At 62.3% G+C, this 13,116-nt stretch overlaps 2 protein-coding genes across 3 annotated transcripts; one reads left to right on the top strand and one right to left on the bottom strand.

The window, feature by feature from the left end:
* Positions 1-5,465, top strand: VANGL2 (VANGL planar cell polarity protein 2). Of its 2 annotated transcripts, none has more exons than XM_086478459.1 (7): positions 1-71; positions 166-286; positions 1,914-2,521; positions 3,844-3,974; positions 4,181-4,316; positions 4,671-4,902; positions 5,205-5,465. In XM_086478459.1, exons 1-7 carry the CDS (start codon positions 1-3, stop codon positions 5,463-5,465), a joined length of 1,560 nt encoding a protein of 519 aa, XP_086334585.1. The 2 variants fall into 2 exon arrangements, with proteins under 2 accessions (XP_086334585.1, XP_086334584.1); XM_086478458.1 differs by having other exon boundaries at positions 3,844-3,980.
* A 3,946-nt stretch (positions 5,466-9,411) lies between these two features.
* On the bottom strand, positions 9,412-11,961 carry LOC147413530 (uncharacterized). The gene is made up of 6 exons (XM_086478496.1): positions 11,881-11,961; positions 10,801-11,007; positions 10,541-10,642; positions 9,977-10,015; positions 9,810-9,871; positions 9,412-9,606 (listed from the first exon to the last, which is right to left on the bottom strand). The coding sequence occupies exons 1-6, from the start codon at positions 11,939-11,941 to the stop codon at positions 9,493-9,495; spliced, it is 585 nt and encodes a 194-aa protein (XP_086334622.1). The 5' UTR covers positions 11,942-11,961; the 3' UTR covers positions 9,412-9,492.
* Positions 11,962-13,116: the final 1,155 nt, after the last annotated feature.

The following is a 13,116-nucleotide window of genomic DNA, read 5'->3' as shown; positions in this document are numbered from 1 at the left end:
ATGGACAATGAGTCGCAGTACTCGGGGTATTCCTACAAGTCCGGGCATTCCCGCAGCTCCCGCAAGCACAGGTGAGGGGTCGATACGTGCGCAGGGGTGTCCCCTGGCCCCAGTGGGTGCTGCCACCCCGGTGCACCCACCCCGCTCCCCTCTCTTGCCTTCCAGGGACCGGCGGGACCGGCATCGCTCGAAAAGCCGCGACGGGAGCCGCGGGGACAAGTCGGTGACCATCCAAGCGCCGGGCGAGCCCTTGTTGGACAACGAGTCGACGCGGGGGGATGAGAGGGTGAGTTGGGCAGCGGGGGGGGGGAACAGGGTTGGCATCTCTGCCCCGCCACGGGGATGCTGCCGAGGGTGGGAGCCGCCGGCGGGGCGCGGGGGCTCCCGGCATGCCTGGTGCTCGCCGGCGGAGCGGTCGAGCCGGTTGGGCTGGCCCTTGGCTGGCGGCCGGGCTCCTGCGAGCGCTGCGGCAGCGCCAGCGGGGAGGGCGGGCGGGCGGCGCGGGTGCAAATGAAAGGGGACCGGCTGCTGCGGCGCCCCGGGGAACCAGCTGGGGTGGGCATGGGCTGCCCAGGGTGGAAAACTCCCTGGGGATCCACTCCCTGGGGATCCGCTCCCTGGGGATCAGCTCCAGCTCCTCGCTCGACGCCTGCAGGCGATGCCGGCTCGGCCGTGATGCCAAGGTGTAACAACCCGGCTCCCGGCAGGATCGCACCGGCGAGTGGGTTGGTGCGGAGGAGGCTGCTGTGCTGCATCCCTCCGTCGGCCACCCCAGCCCCGCGGTCCCCCCGGGGTCCCTCGGCACGAGCGGCAGCGGGGGCGGCGCTGCCGTGCCCCCCGCGCTGGGTGCCGGCACTCCTCCAGCCGCCGTGGAGCCCGATCCCCGGCTTTAATCATCTCCCAGCCACCTACGCAGGCGGCTCCGGCTCTTTTCATCTTCCCCCACCGAGAAGTCAGCGCCGGCAAAGGCTGGGGTTTGCGGTGGCCGGGATGCCGGCGGCAGAGCCTGCCCGGTCCAGCCGTGGCCAGAGCGAGCCCACGGCAGCGTGGGCTCACCTGGGGATGGGCTGGGATATGGACTGGTCCCTCCACCGCCTCCCGTCCCTCCGGAAAGCCCCAGGCTGTGACTTTAGTTTGCTGTTTGGAATGAAATCGCTGGCTTTCCTGCAGAAATTCGGAGGGGGGAAAAAAAAACCCATGATATGATAAACCCCAAAATTTCAGGGACGGTGAAGTGCTGGAAAACAAATGTGGAAGTCAGAGTGAGAGGACGGACAGACAGACGGACCCGTGGCTGCGCCGGGGCGGTGTTTCCAGCGCCTGGGGTGCAACGTCCTCTCCCTCCACTCAAACCCCACGTTTTAGCTGGGAAGGAATCCAATGGGGACGGGTCGTTCCCACACCCCTCAGGCTGGTGGAGGGGGTTTTTGGAGGCCATGGGAGACCTGTCCAGCGCTCGGAGCTGCCGGATCCCCAGCGACTTTGTCCTGCCCGGCGCGGTGCCGGAGGAGGCAGCGCCCGCCCGCACGGCGAGGGTGTGTTGGGACGGCGGCCGGGCATGTTCCTTCTGGCCCCGCTAATGAGGGGGTTTGCCTGGAAGCTTCCCACTTCCAAAGCTGCTCTCGCCGGTGCCGGAGAGGTGGAGCCCGGCGCTGAGCTGCCGACAGGGTTTTCCTAGAGGGTCCCTGCCAAATCGCTGCGTCCCCCCCACCCCCGGCTGAGGTTCCCGCTGTCTAAATGGGGGTGATGGCCCTGGGCAGCGCGCCGGGCTTTGAGGTTTGGGGGACGGGAGATGCTGGGGTTGGGTTGGGGCGGGGGTCTGGTGTGGCTGGCAGCCCGCTGAGGCTGGGGGGGGGGGGGGGGTGTGCCACGGAGCCCTCCACCTCGTAACCTTCCCGTCCGCCCTCCCCCAGGATGACAACTGGGGCGAGACCACGACGGTGGTGACGGGGACGTCGGAGCACAGCATCTCGCACGATGACATCACCCGCATCACCAAGGACATGGAGGACAGCGCCCACCTGGACTGCTCCCGGCACCTGGGCGTCTCGCTGGCCGGGGCGCTGGCGCTGCTTGCCTTCCTCACCCCCCTCGCCTTCATGCTCCTGCCCCAGCTGCTGTGGCGGGAGGAGCTGGAGCCCTGCGGGACACCCTGCGAGGGGCTCTTCATCTCCGTGGCCTTCAAACTCCTCATCCTCCTGCTGGGCAGCTGGGCTCTCTTCTTCCGTCGCCCCAAAGCCTTCTTCCCTCGCGTCTTCGTCTTCCGAGCCTTGCTCATGGTGCTCGTCTTCCTCCTCGTCGTCTCCTACTGGCTTTTCTACGGCGTGCGGATCCTGGACTCGCGGGACCGCAACTACCAGGGGGTGGTGCAGTACGCCGTCTCGCTGGTGGACGCGCTGCTCTTCGTGCACTACCTGGCCGTGGTGCTGCTGGAGCTGCGCCAGCTCCAGCCCCAGTTCACCCTCAAGGCCGTCCGCTCGGCCGACGGCGCCAGCCGCTTCTACAACGTCGGCCACCTCAGGTGCGGGGGTGCTGCCGGGGGGGTTCCCGGCTCGGGGGGCGTGAGTGAGGCGTGCGGGACCGCTGGGGGCGCCGGGGTGTTTGTGCAAGCCCGGGTGTGCGTGTGCGTCGGTGCCTGTGCACGGACGTGCGTGCACGTGTGTTCATGGGTGCGTGTGCACGGACGTCCGTGCAGGTGTGTTGGTGCATGTGCGTGGACGTATGTGCACGTGTGTTCATGGGTGCATGTGCACAGACATACATGCATGTGTGTTCATGGGTGTGCATGGGTGCGTGTGCATGGGCGTACATGCATGTGTGTTGGTGCGTGTGCACGGACGTACGTGCATGTGTGTTCATGGGTGTGCATTGGTGCCTGTGCACCGATGTACATGCACGTGTGTTCATGAGTGCGTGTGCACAGACGTGTTCATGGGTGTGCATGGGTTCGTGTGCACGGGCGTACGTGCACGTGTGTTCATGAGTGCGTGTGCACAGACGTGTTCATGGGTGTGCATGGGTTCGTGTGCACGGGCATACGTGCACGTGTTCATGGGTGTGCATTGGTGCATGTGCACGTACGTCTGTGCACGTGTGTTGGTGCGTGTGCACGGATGTATATGCACATGTTCATGGGTGCGTGTGCACGGACGTATATGCACACGTTCATGGGTGCGTGTGCATGGACATACATGCACGTGTGTTCATGGGTGCATGTGCACATACATACACGCACATGTGTTCATGTGTGTGCATCGGTGCGTGCGCATGTGTATGTGTGCACGTGCATTGATGTGCAAGCATGTACTTGCACGCACATGCAGGTGTGTGGATTGGGGGGTGTGCACATGCATTGATGTGTGTGCTGTGCACGTACATGTGTGCACGTGCATTCATGTGTGTGGATTGTGTGTGCATGTGTGTATGTGCACATGTGTGTGTGCCTGTGCACTGGTGCATATGCACATGCGTAGGTACATGTGCATTTGTGTGTGTGCATTGGTGCGTGCGCACGTGTGTATGTGCACGTGTGTGTGTGCACGCACACGTGTCCGCATGCATTGGTGCGTGTGCGGGGGTGCCTGTCCACGTGCACACCTCTGTTCACGAGCGGGGGTGCCCACGCCGCAGCCCCCCGCCGTCGGCCGGCCGGCGGAGCTGCGAGTGTGCCCCGCAGCGGGTCCGGCCCCGCTCCCTCCGCGGGATGAGATGTCCCCGCGGTGCCCCGCGCTCGCCCTCCCTCCCTCCCTCCTCCTCCTGCCCCGGCTCCGTGTGTGCCCCCGCCCTCGGCACCGCGCTAACCGCCTCTCTGTGCCCCCCGTGCCCGGCTGTGTCTCCCTGCAGCATCCAGCGAGCGGCCGTGTGGATCCTGGAGAACTATTACCACGATTTCCCGGTCTACAACCCTGCCCTCCTCAACCTGCCAAAATCCGTCCTGTCCAAGAAAATGTCCGGGTTTAAAGTCTATTCCCTCGGCGAGGGTGAGCTCCCCTTCCCTTGGCTTTTCCTCTCGTTCTCTCTCCTCCTTCCCTTCCCCATCCTTATGTTTTCCCCTCTGGAGGCTCCTCTTGGCTCCGGAGAGCCCGGAGCGGGATCACGACAGCCTGGCCGCTGGGCAGGGGGAGCATCGGGCACCCCACAGCCCCCCAGCCCCTCTCTGACCTCACCTTTCGCCCTGCAGAAAACACCACGAACAACTCCACGGGCCAGTCCCGGGCCGTCATCGCGGCGGCTGCCCGGCGGCGCGACAACAGCCACAACGAGTACTACTACGAGGAGGCAGAGCACGAGCGCAGGGTGCGGAAACGCCGCGCCAGGTACGGGGCCGGCGGCGGGGACCGGGCTCCGTGCCACACCGGGTGCCCCGTTGCAGTGTGGCCGTGCTGGGACACCCCCGTGAGGACCTGGGCTGTGCTGGCAGGAGGGAGGGGACGCTCCTCTGGGGTCACCTCCAGCCCGCCAAGACGAGGTGTCTCCGCTCTTGGGGCAGCACATCCCAAGCCCGGCTGTTGCGTGGCACAGCCAGATCTCCCCCAGAGCTGTTTTGGGGTGGAAGCTGGGTCCGTCCATAGGTAGGCAGGTGGTGAGCGGCTCCCCTCGCAAGCCCAGGGGATCTCTGGTGGCCGCACTCTGCCCCGCTGCAGCCCCATCCATGGCTTTCCCCCCCTCAGGCTGGTGGTGGCGGTGGAAGAAGCCTTCACCCACATCAAGCGGCTGCAGGAGGACGACCAGAAGAACCCGCGGGAGATCATGGACCCGCGGGAGGCGGCTCAGGCCATCTTCGCCTCCATGGCCCGGGCCATGCAGAAGTACCTGCGCACCACCAAGCAGCAGCCCTACCACACCATGGAGAGCATCCTGCAGCACCTCGAGTTCTGCATCACCCACGACATGACGCCCAAGGTGCGTGGCGGGGGGGCACGGCGAGGAGGGACGGGTCCGCAGGTTTGCCCGAGGGCTTGGTTCAGAGCAGGAGGACTTGAGTGGGGTTTCTTTTCCCCTCCACCGTGTGAGAGGAGGACAAGGGGTTGGGGGATACAGCCAGGAAAGCGGGTGTAACCCCAAGGGAGCAACGCGATGGGAACGAGCCGCGCGGGGATGTTTTTCCTGCAGGACCTGCCGAGCAGCTTGGGGCTGCAAAAAAAAATAATAAATGGGCTGAGCCGTAGGAAGGTGACGTTCACGTGTCCTTTCCCTCCTCCAAGGCGTTCCTTGAGCGGTACCTGACGGCCGGGCCCACCATTCAGTACCACAAGGACCGCTGGCTGGCCAAGCAGTGGACGCTGGTCAGCGAGGAGCCGGTGACGAACGGCCTGAAAGATGGGGTGGTCTTTGTGCTGAAGCGCCAGGACTTCAGCCTCGTGGTGAGCACCAAGAAGATCCCTTTCTTCAAGCTCTCGGAGGAGTTCGTGGACCCCAAGTCGCACAAGTTCGTCATGAGGCTGCAGTCAGAGACCTCCGTGTGAGCTGAAGAGGGTGGAGAGGGGTCGGCGGGGGAGACCCTCTCCGCACCCCTCCGTCTCGTCCTCCCCGTCTCGGCCGGGGGCTCAGGGAGGCCACGGCTCGAGGGCAGAACTGCGGCAGGCGCCGGGAAGTAGCGCCCAGCTCCATCACCTACCAGTGACCATTCACCCGCCGCCTCGGCTTGGCCCCTGTTGGGGTGGGCTGAGCCCCTTCCTCCTCCTCCTCCTCCTCCTCCTCCTCCTCCTCCTCCTTCTCCTCCTCCTCCTCCTCCTCCTTCCTCAAACCCAGGTCCTTGTAGCATCCACCCAGAAGGCGCAGCCGGCGGAGGACAGCGGCACGGCCAGGAAGGAGACGGCGTTTCGGTGCCATAACTCAAGGGCTAACTCTACCTGTTCTTCACCAGCGTCTTCAAGCACCACCGGGTCCCAAGGACCTTCTGTGCTCGCCCGTTTTCTACCTGGCAACTGTCCTGGCTCTGGCCTTAAACCACTGCCCAGCGTCTGGGGCTGGTTTTTAATCCTAGAGATTTTTTGGAGGGAGGAGTATTTTGCAAACACCTCCGCGATCCGTGGCTGCTATGAAAACCTGCCCCGGCATCCAAGACACGGGAGCGGCGTTGCTCCCGGCTGTAGGAACGTCCTCCTCGCCTCTCTGCCCGTCTCTGTGCTCAGCTCTTCACATAAGCAAGTGAAAATCTGGTTTTTAAGAGAAGCAGAAGGGTTTTTTTTTAAAGTGGCTTCCCTGCTCCCAAAGTGACCCATGTCCCTGGTCCCAGCAGGGTCTCCACGGGGCTTCCCCGCACCAGTTGGAGCCGTGGCCGTGGGCTGAAGGCAGAGCAGCTTAAAATGCCTCTCGGGGTCCAATCCTGGATCCGGAGCCAGCGAGGTGAATGAAACGAGGGATTCCTGGCGAGGGTGACGAGGGCTCGCGGCTCCACGAGGTCCTTAATGAACATCCGCGGTGGCAGGTGGCCCGTGGTGGTCCCACGAGCAGAGGCTGCCTCGCCATCGGGGACGCAGCAGCTTTTTCCTTCCCTTGGTTTTGTTACGGTCGCAAATACCTCACGGATTTATTTCAATTTTTTCTTTTTTTTTTTTTTTCATTTTTCCCTCTGAATCCCATCGTCTGGCCGCGCCGTGCCGGGTCGGGAGGGTCTCGTGGGGTGCCGGGGGCAGTTGTGGCTGGGCAGGGTGGGGTTGGGTTGGTCGTGGGAGCTGCCAGATTTCATCCCGGGGAGGCGTGCGGGTGGATTTGATTTTGGTTTCTTTTGTCCTAAGCACTAAAGGGGGGTGAGTTCGGGGGCGGGGGGCAAAGGTGCCGCGTGGGCCGTGGCAGCGTGCCCACGTGTGCCAGCCCAGAGGGGCTGCAGGCTTCCCCAGTAGGTACCAGTAGCAACATTAAGATGCTGGAGGGGTCCTGGGGGTCCATCCCCATCTGGGCACCATGCTGCTCGGGGTTGGCTTTCCCGTTTTCCAGGAAATCCCCGTTTTTCGGGAGTTTCTAACCCCTCCTTGCTGCTCCCCTCGTCTTCCAGCCTCTCGAGGCCGAAGGAACCGGGTGTCACCCCCAGGTCCCCCCAGTGCTGCTGCTGCTGGGAGCCCATTTTGGGGTGTTTTACTGCAAAAAAGACTTCAATGAGTGTGAGCAGATGGGTCAGCCGGGGAGGGGAAGTTTTCCACTTGGAATTTAAGAAGAATAAACCCTTTTTCGTTTGTTTTTGGTTTTGTTTTTGTTGTTTTTTTTTTCTGCAGAGCCGAGACCTTGTGCATGCGTGTAGAAAATTGTAAAATGTAAAATTGTTTTTTAATATATAAAAAGCTTGTTTTTACAGTTTGCAGTGGATCGAAGCATTACGGCAGTGGTAGGAAGTTTTGTTGGTTGGTTTTTGGTTTGGTTTTTTCATAGAGGAACTAAAATTGTACAAATTTTTTTTTTTTTTTTTTTTATAAAATAAACCCATTTTGATGTTTTTTTTTTTCCCTTTGTCTTCCCGCACCCAGTGCTTTGGGGTGAGGCAGCAGGTTTAGGTCCTAGTTCTGCTCCTGCCTGTACCTGCCCGGTGTGGGAGGAGGTGCTGCAGTGGCAGGATGCGGCCTCAAGAGAGCACTCGGAGAGAAACCCATCCTGACCTTGGGGGCTGTGGATTTAGGGTCTTGGGGGCCAAGGGTTTGGGGTTTGAGGGGTCAAAGGCTTGGGGCTGATGGGGGTCAAGGGTTTGGGGTTTGAGGAACCAAGGGTTTGGAGTTTATGGAGACCAAGGGTTTGGAGGTTGAGGGTCCAAGGGTTTGGAATTTACAGGGGACAAGGATTTGGGGTTTAGGAGGTCCAAAGGTTTGGAGTTTATGGAGGCCAAAGGCTTGGGGTTTGAGGGACCAAGGATTTGGGGTTTGAGGGGCCAAGGGTTTGGGTCTTGTGGGCGCCGAGGATTTGGGATTTATGGGACAAACGGCTTGAAGTCTAACAGGGCCAGGGGTTTGTGATTTGTGGGGCCAAGGGCTTGGAGTTTGTGGGGGCCAAGGATTTGGGGTCTATGGGACAAAGGGTTTGGGGTTCGTGGGGACAAGGATTTGGCATTTATAGGGGTCGAGGGTTTGGAGGACCAAGGGATTTGGGGTTTGTGGGGGTGAAGGGCTTGGGGGTTTATGGGGCCCCGGGCTTGGGCTGAGCAGAGGACAGCCCAAATCCTGCCAGGGGGGGCAAGTCCCAACCCCTTTGCTGGGAGGAGCATGACCCCCCCCATGCCCAGCTCCCAGGGGGGCTGCAGAGCTACTCCCAGCGCAGACCCCCCACCTGCCCCCCGCCTGCTGCTGCGGTCGCCTCGCTGTGGCAGCGGATGTGCTGGCACCTTGTGACACACACACCACTCCCCCCACCCCCCCAGCACCCACGTGCACCCCTCAGCCAGCCCAGGGGCCCCGCACCCCAGGTGTTGGGGGGGGGGGGGGGGGCGCAGCAACGGCAGCGCTGATTCACTGGGACCCAGCGTCGGCGTTTCCTTTGGCTTTTGCACCTTTGCTCCCCCCACTCAGCCCTGTCCCCCTCCCTGCCCCCCCCCCCCCCCATCACCATACGCCTCTGAGGAGGGTGTTGGCCGTGGGTGGGGGGAGCAGAGCGAGGGGAAACCGAGGCAGGTCAAAGCCACTGCAGCAGCGGGGACAGGAGCCACCCACCTGCAGTGCGTGCACGAAGGGAGTCAGGGGGCGGGGGGGTGCTGGGGCTCAGGGCCCCCCCCCCTCCCCAAGCTCCTGATTGCCCTGGGGACATTCTTGCTTCTCCCAGGGCATCACCCACAGGGACCTTGGGGCTCGCTGGGGTGTTTGTTTCCAACCCTCTCCCCGTCTTTGCCCTGCGATGAGTTCAACAGTCAGCTGATGAGCTGCTGGCCCCTGTGGGGGGGTGGGGGGCTATTTCAGGCCTGTGTGGTTTATTTTTTTTCTCCTCCATGAGTAACCAAGCAGCACACGAAACTCATCACCCCAGCCGCCTCGGCCTGGGCTGGCCACAAGACACCTCTGCTCCATTCCACGACACGAGGAAAAAGTGATGGCTGGGCTGGGCAGGGAGGGCCGCCTGTCCCGGCAGAGAAAGTCCAGGGGTTCTGGGGTAAAATCCTGCTTTATTGGCTCAGCTGGGCCCAGCGCAGGCACCCCGAGCCCCTGTTCCTGCGCACGGGGCACGGCAGTAACGGCCCACGCAGGTCCCTGTCCCACACAGGTCCCTCTTCCCACCGGGATCTGGGCATGCACTCGAGCATCCATAGGAAGGGCCATGGGGGTACGCGATGCTCGTGGTCCCCAGCTGCCGCGTGGCCCCCGGCTGGGAGCATCATCCCGGCTCAGTCCCCACGCTGCCCCTCGAGGGTGGCCTTGTGCTCTCTGGGGGTGTCTGGAAGCCACTGGGCTCCCCCAGGAGCCCTCAGTCGGCACCAGGCTCCCCAGAGCAATGGGGACCGCTGGTGGCTGTGGGGATATCAGGCTGGGGAGAAGAAAAATCAGGTGCTGGGGGGGGCTACGAACCCTCCCCAGGGGCTCAGCTGGCAGCCCCCCCGTTGGTGTGAAATACCTGGGGCAGGGGGGAGCCCAGCTCACAGAAGGTGGTTTCAGCGTGCCGTGGAGAGGGTTCCTCCAGCCCCTTCTTCTCCCCCTGCAGGAGAGGTGGCGGCTGCTTGAGGAGCTGCACTGAGCATCCTCATCCCTCACCTCCCCTGCGCCACTCGGCTGCGGTGGACGGGGAAACTGAGGTACAAGGCTGGGTCTTGCCCAAAGCCACACAGGGGCAGGAAAGCAGCTCTCAGCCCTCCCAGCTCACACGTTGCTGATGAGAGGATCCTCGTCAGCCGGGCTTACCTGGGGAGTGGGGTTTATCGGGGTGGTGTCACGGATAGCGATGTCGTCCAGGCCTCCCAAATCTGCAACGCAAGGAGCTGGGATGTGAGTCACGGCCCTGAGCCCAGGTCAGCGATGGCGGGGTGTGATTTCCCGGCCTCACGGGGCTTGGGTTGACCGTGTCTCACCTGACGAGTCGCTGGCAGAGGTGGCTTGGTCCTGGGTCCCTGCGGGCCAGGGCAGACACAGGCGTTACAACAGCGGGGTCGAAAAAAGCCCAACAAGACCCTCCTGGGAAGAGGGGGATGAGCTGGCGAGCTTTTGGGTTTGCTTAGCAGGAGGGGGAAAAAAAAAAAAAAACACAAAAACCCTCGAGCTTGAGGTTTGTTTTAAAACCCCAGGGGGGGAGAAAAGGGCAGAGCTGGCCCCGGGAGATGCAAAACTGAGCGGAAAAGGGAGTTATGCGTTAAACTTCTGGGCTTTTAAAGGCAGATCTGAGCAAGGGGAGAAGCCTCACCATGAGGCTAAGCCGTGGCCAAAGCGGTTTCTGGCTGGTGCAAGGGCCTGATCCTGCCTCCCCCCCGCCACTCCAGCATGAATCCGCCCCCCCCCCCTTATCGAGCCGCACCAGAATAACTGACGTCTTGCAGCACTTCTTGCTGCTTTGAGGATGTGGGCTGCGAGATGGCTGTCACTTTTTCCTGCTAACCCAGGAAGGGGGGAGATGCTGGTGGCCCAGTGGGGTACCTCACCTTCCCCCTTGGTCCTCCGGTAGGTCAAGAAGAGCACGAGCAGAGCAACCACCACAAAAATGGCAGGGGACCAGTACCTGATGGGAACAGCCGATGCGTTTTCTAGGGGAAAAGACAGGAGATGTGGGCATGCTGCCCGCAAAGGTGGCTGGGGGGGGGGGATGGCAGGCACCAGGAGGGGGCTCTGAGGGGGATGCAAGACCCTCTGGGATGGTGGCGCAGCCCCCAGCTGCATCTGTTCCTCTCTCCGTGGGACTCACGGGTTTTGTTCTCTGTGGGGCCTGCTCGTGTCAGCACGGGGGTGGTGATGGGGTCCACGGTCCAAGAAGCAGTAGAGGTGACCATTGGCCATGTCGTCAGCTTGTCCACATCCCCGGTGGTTGTGGTGGGGTCTCCCGTGGGCCCTGAGGTGTTGTCACACTGCGTGGTGCTCTGGTCTCCTGGCTCCTCTTTTTGGAGGACAAGAGCTGGCAACAAGGGTCGTTAATGCCTGTCAATGCCTCCCCCAACCAGAAGGATCAGGAACGGAGCTTCAGAGCTGGGAGCTGCCCCAGCCCCACCGTGGTCCTGCAGCAGGAGCTCAGCCTCAGGGAAAGGCCAGGTAGGAGCAAGAAACGGCTAATCCACGTCCCGCCGGCCTCAGGTGGCTTGAGACGGAGATGTGGGGCTGGGGGGACGTTGCTGCCCCACATCTTGCCAGGGTGGCGAGCGGCTGGGTTCCCACCACTCTCCTGCACGGCTCCACCGCGACCAATCCTCGCCAACGAAGAAGGTGCTACCGGTGGCAGCGGCGCGGTGGATGCCAGGGAGACCGAGTCCAAGGGCTTGTTGGAAGTCATGCGCGGCCACGCGCTGCTGGGTGGCGTCACGCTGACCTCAACCCCCCCCGGGGGTTGGGCAACTGGCAGCGGTGTCAGCACGGGCGGGTGGCGAAAGGGGGTCCCCAAGGGAACCAGCCCATAGCCGGGCCATGGAAGGGGCCGGGTGGTCAGCGAGCATCCCTGCCGCTTGGCCAGCAAAGGGCTGGGCAGGAGCAGGGGAGCCCAGGGCGTGGGTTGGTGGCACAGCCAGGCGCTGGGAGACCCCGGGAACCCCCAGTCCTGCCCCTGCACTCGAGCCAGACCCAAGCCAAGCGGTAGAGCAGGCGGCCTGAGCCTCACCTCCCGTGAAACAGCCGGGCGAGCATCCCGCCCCGCTGCAAAAGGTCCCCTGGAAAGACGTTGTGGCATTACACCTGCTGCCTTTACACCATCCTTTCTTCCTCCTCCTCCTCCTCCCTCCAGCCTCAGGGACTGGGGGAGACCCCAGCCCCTACGCTCCACCCCCCCAGCCCCACTCACCAGCTCCAGAGCAGAGCACTGCCATGCAGAGCCACCGCATCCCGACACCTCTTGCTTCCATCCTCCTCTGCTCCACCGAGCCTTCCACGGCCGCTCCCCCTCTTGCAATGGCTTCCTTCCCCTTTCTGCCCCACCAACGCCTTCCTGTGAGCTCGAAGGTGTCGCCACTGAAATAGGGTGATTAATGGCCAGAAAACATCCCAGCGGGTCATTTCTGGGGCTGTGGTGGGGGCAAGGGATGGAGCCCCGCCAGCCATCAGCGTGGGCCAAGGAGGAGGCGACGCTCCAGCACTGCCCCAGCTCCTGTCGGGCCAGGCCCTGCTGCCATCACCCCTGTTTTAAGCCCTGTCCAGGCTGGGGATTGGAGTTGCAAGGACGGATTTGGTGTCACACAGGCAAATCTTTCTGTAAAATGCATGACCCACTGAGGTATGTATTTCTAATTGATCAGCGTGAATTTGAGGAACTCAAAAACAAGCCTGTCACATACTGTGAAAATGCAGAGAATAAACAAATTACTCCACGGGCTCGTCACTAATGGACTGTTTTCACCCAAAATAATATGCAGACAGAAATTGAGCTCAGATGTGTCTTGCATTTTTATTCCAGTAGCTCCTAGAGGGCTCTCCTGTGCCAGGCACTTCAAAGAAATCTCCGGTTTCATCCCTGAATAATTTACTATCTGCACAGACAAGACAAAGAGCAGGGGGAAGCAGCAAGGCTTCCCAGCGCAGGCGGCGTCTGTCTGTCCGGCGGCACCGGAAAATTGATGTCAATGTGTGTGTTTCACCCAGTTTCTGGCTGTGGGCAGGTTTGGGGAGCAGGGAGGGTGGGGACGTGCCCCGTGTCCTGCTCGCTGGGCATCCACGTCCTCGTAAGTCCCAGCTCGGGGTGAACCCCCGCAGACCCTGCTGCAGGAGACGCATCCCGGTGGGATGCAGCCGCGCAGCATCCGCGCATCGCTCGGGGCTCGGAGAGCTGCTCTCCTCCCTACAGCTCTGCCGGGAAGCCACCTCACTCCGCAGACACAGCACTTCACATCATGCAAACGTTTCATCGCAGAATAAAACCGCCTGCACAAACCCGCCGCGGGAGCGGAGCAGCACAGCACCAGCCAAGTTCCTTGTCCTGTTTGCCCCCAAGCCTGGGCCACCTCCTGCCCCTGGACCCTGGGCACGACCCTGCAGCATCTCAGAGGAGGGCGAGCTGCTCGTTCAGGGCACAAAGCGGTGCTGA

Source organism: Leptosomus discolor, chromosome 26 (genome assembly GCF_034619465.1).
Source record: "Leptosomus discolor isolate bLepDis1 chromosome 26, bLepDis1.hap2, whole genome shotgun sequence".
In the NCBI taxonomy this organism is placed as follows: Eukaryota; Metazoa; Chordata; class Aves; order Leptosomiformes; family Leptosomidae; genus Leptosomus; species Leptosomus discolor.
The sequence above is the reverse complement of the archived record's forward strand: the minus strand, read 5'-3'. Positions and strand labels throughout refer to the sequence as shown.

Excerpts from the sequence above, each read along its gene's own strand:
- VANGL2 (XM_086478458.1), top strand. The coding sequence starts at position 1 with ATGGACAATGAGTCGCAGTACTCGGGGTATTCCTACAAGTCCGGGCAT. Across the intron at positions 287-1,913 it reads CGACGCGGGGGGATGAGAGG|GATGACAACTGGGGCGAGAC; the intron begins GTGAGTTGGGCA and ends GCCCTCCCCCAG. Across the intron at positions 3,981-4,180 it reads AGTCTATTCCCTCGGCGAGG|AAAACACCACGAACAACTCC; the intron begins GTGAGCTCCCCT and ends TTCGCCCTGCAG.
- LOC147413530 (XM_086478496.1), bottom strand. The coding sequence starts at position 11,941 with ATGGAAGCAAGAGGTGTCGGGATGCGGTGGCTCTGCATGGCAGTGCTC. Across the intron at positions 11,008-11,880 it reads AGTGCTCTGCTCTGGAGCTG|CTCTTGTCCTCCAAAAAGAG; the intron begins GTGAGTGGGGCT and ends CCTTGTTGCCAG. Across the intron at positions 9,607-9,809 it reads CGATAAACCCCACTCCCCAG|GGGGAGAAGAAGGGGCTGGA; the intron begins GTAAGCCCGGCT and ends CCTCTCCTGCAG.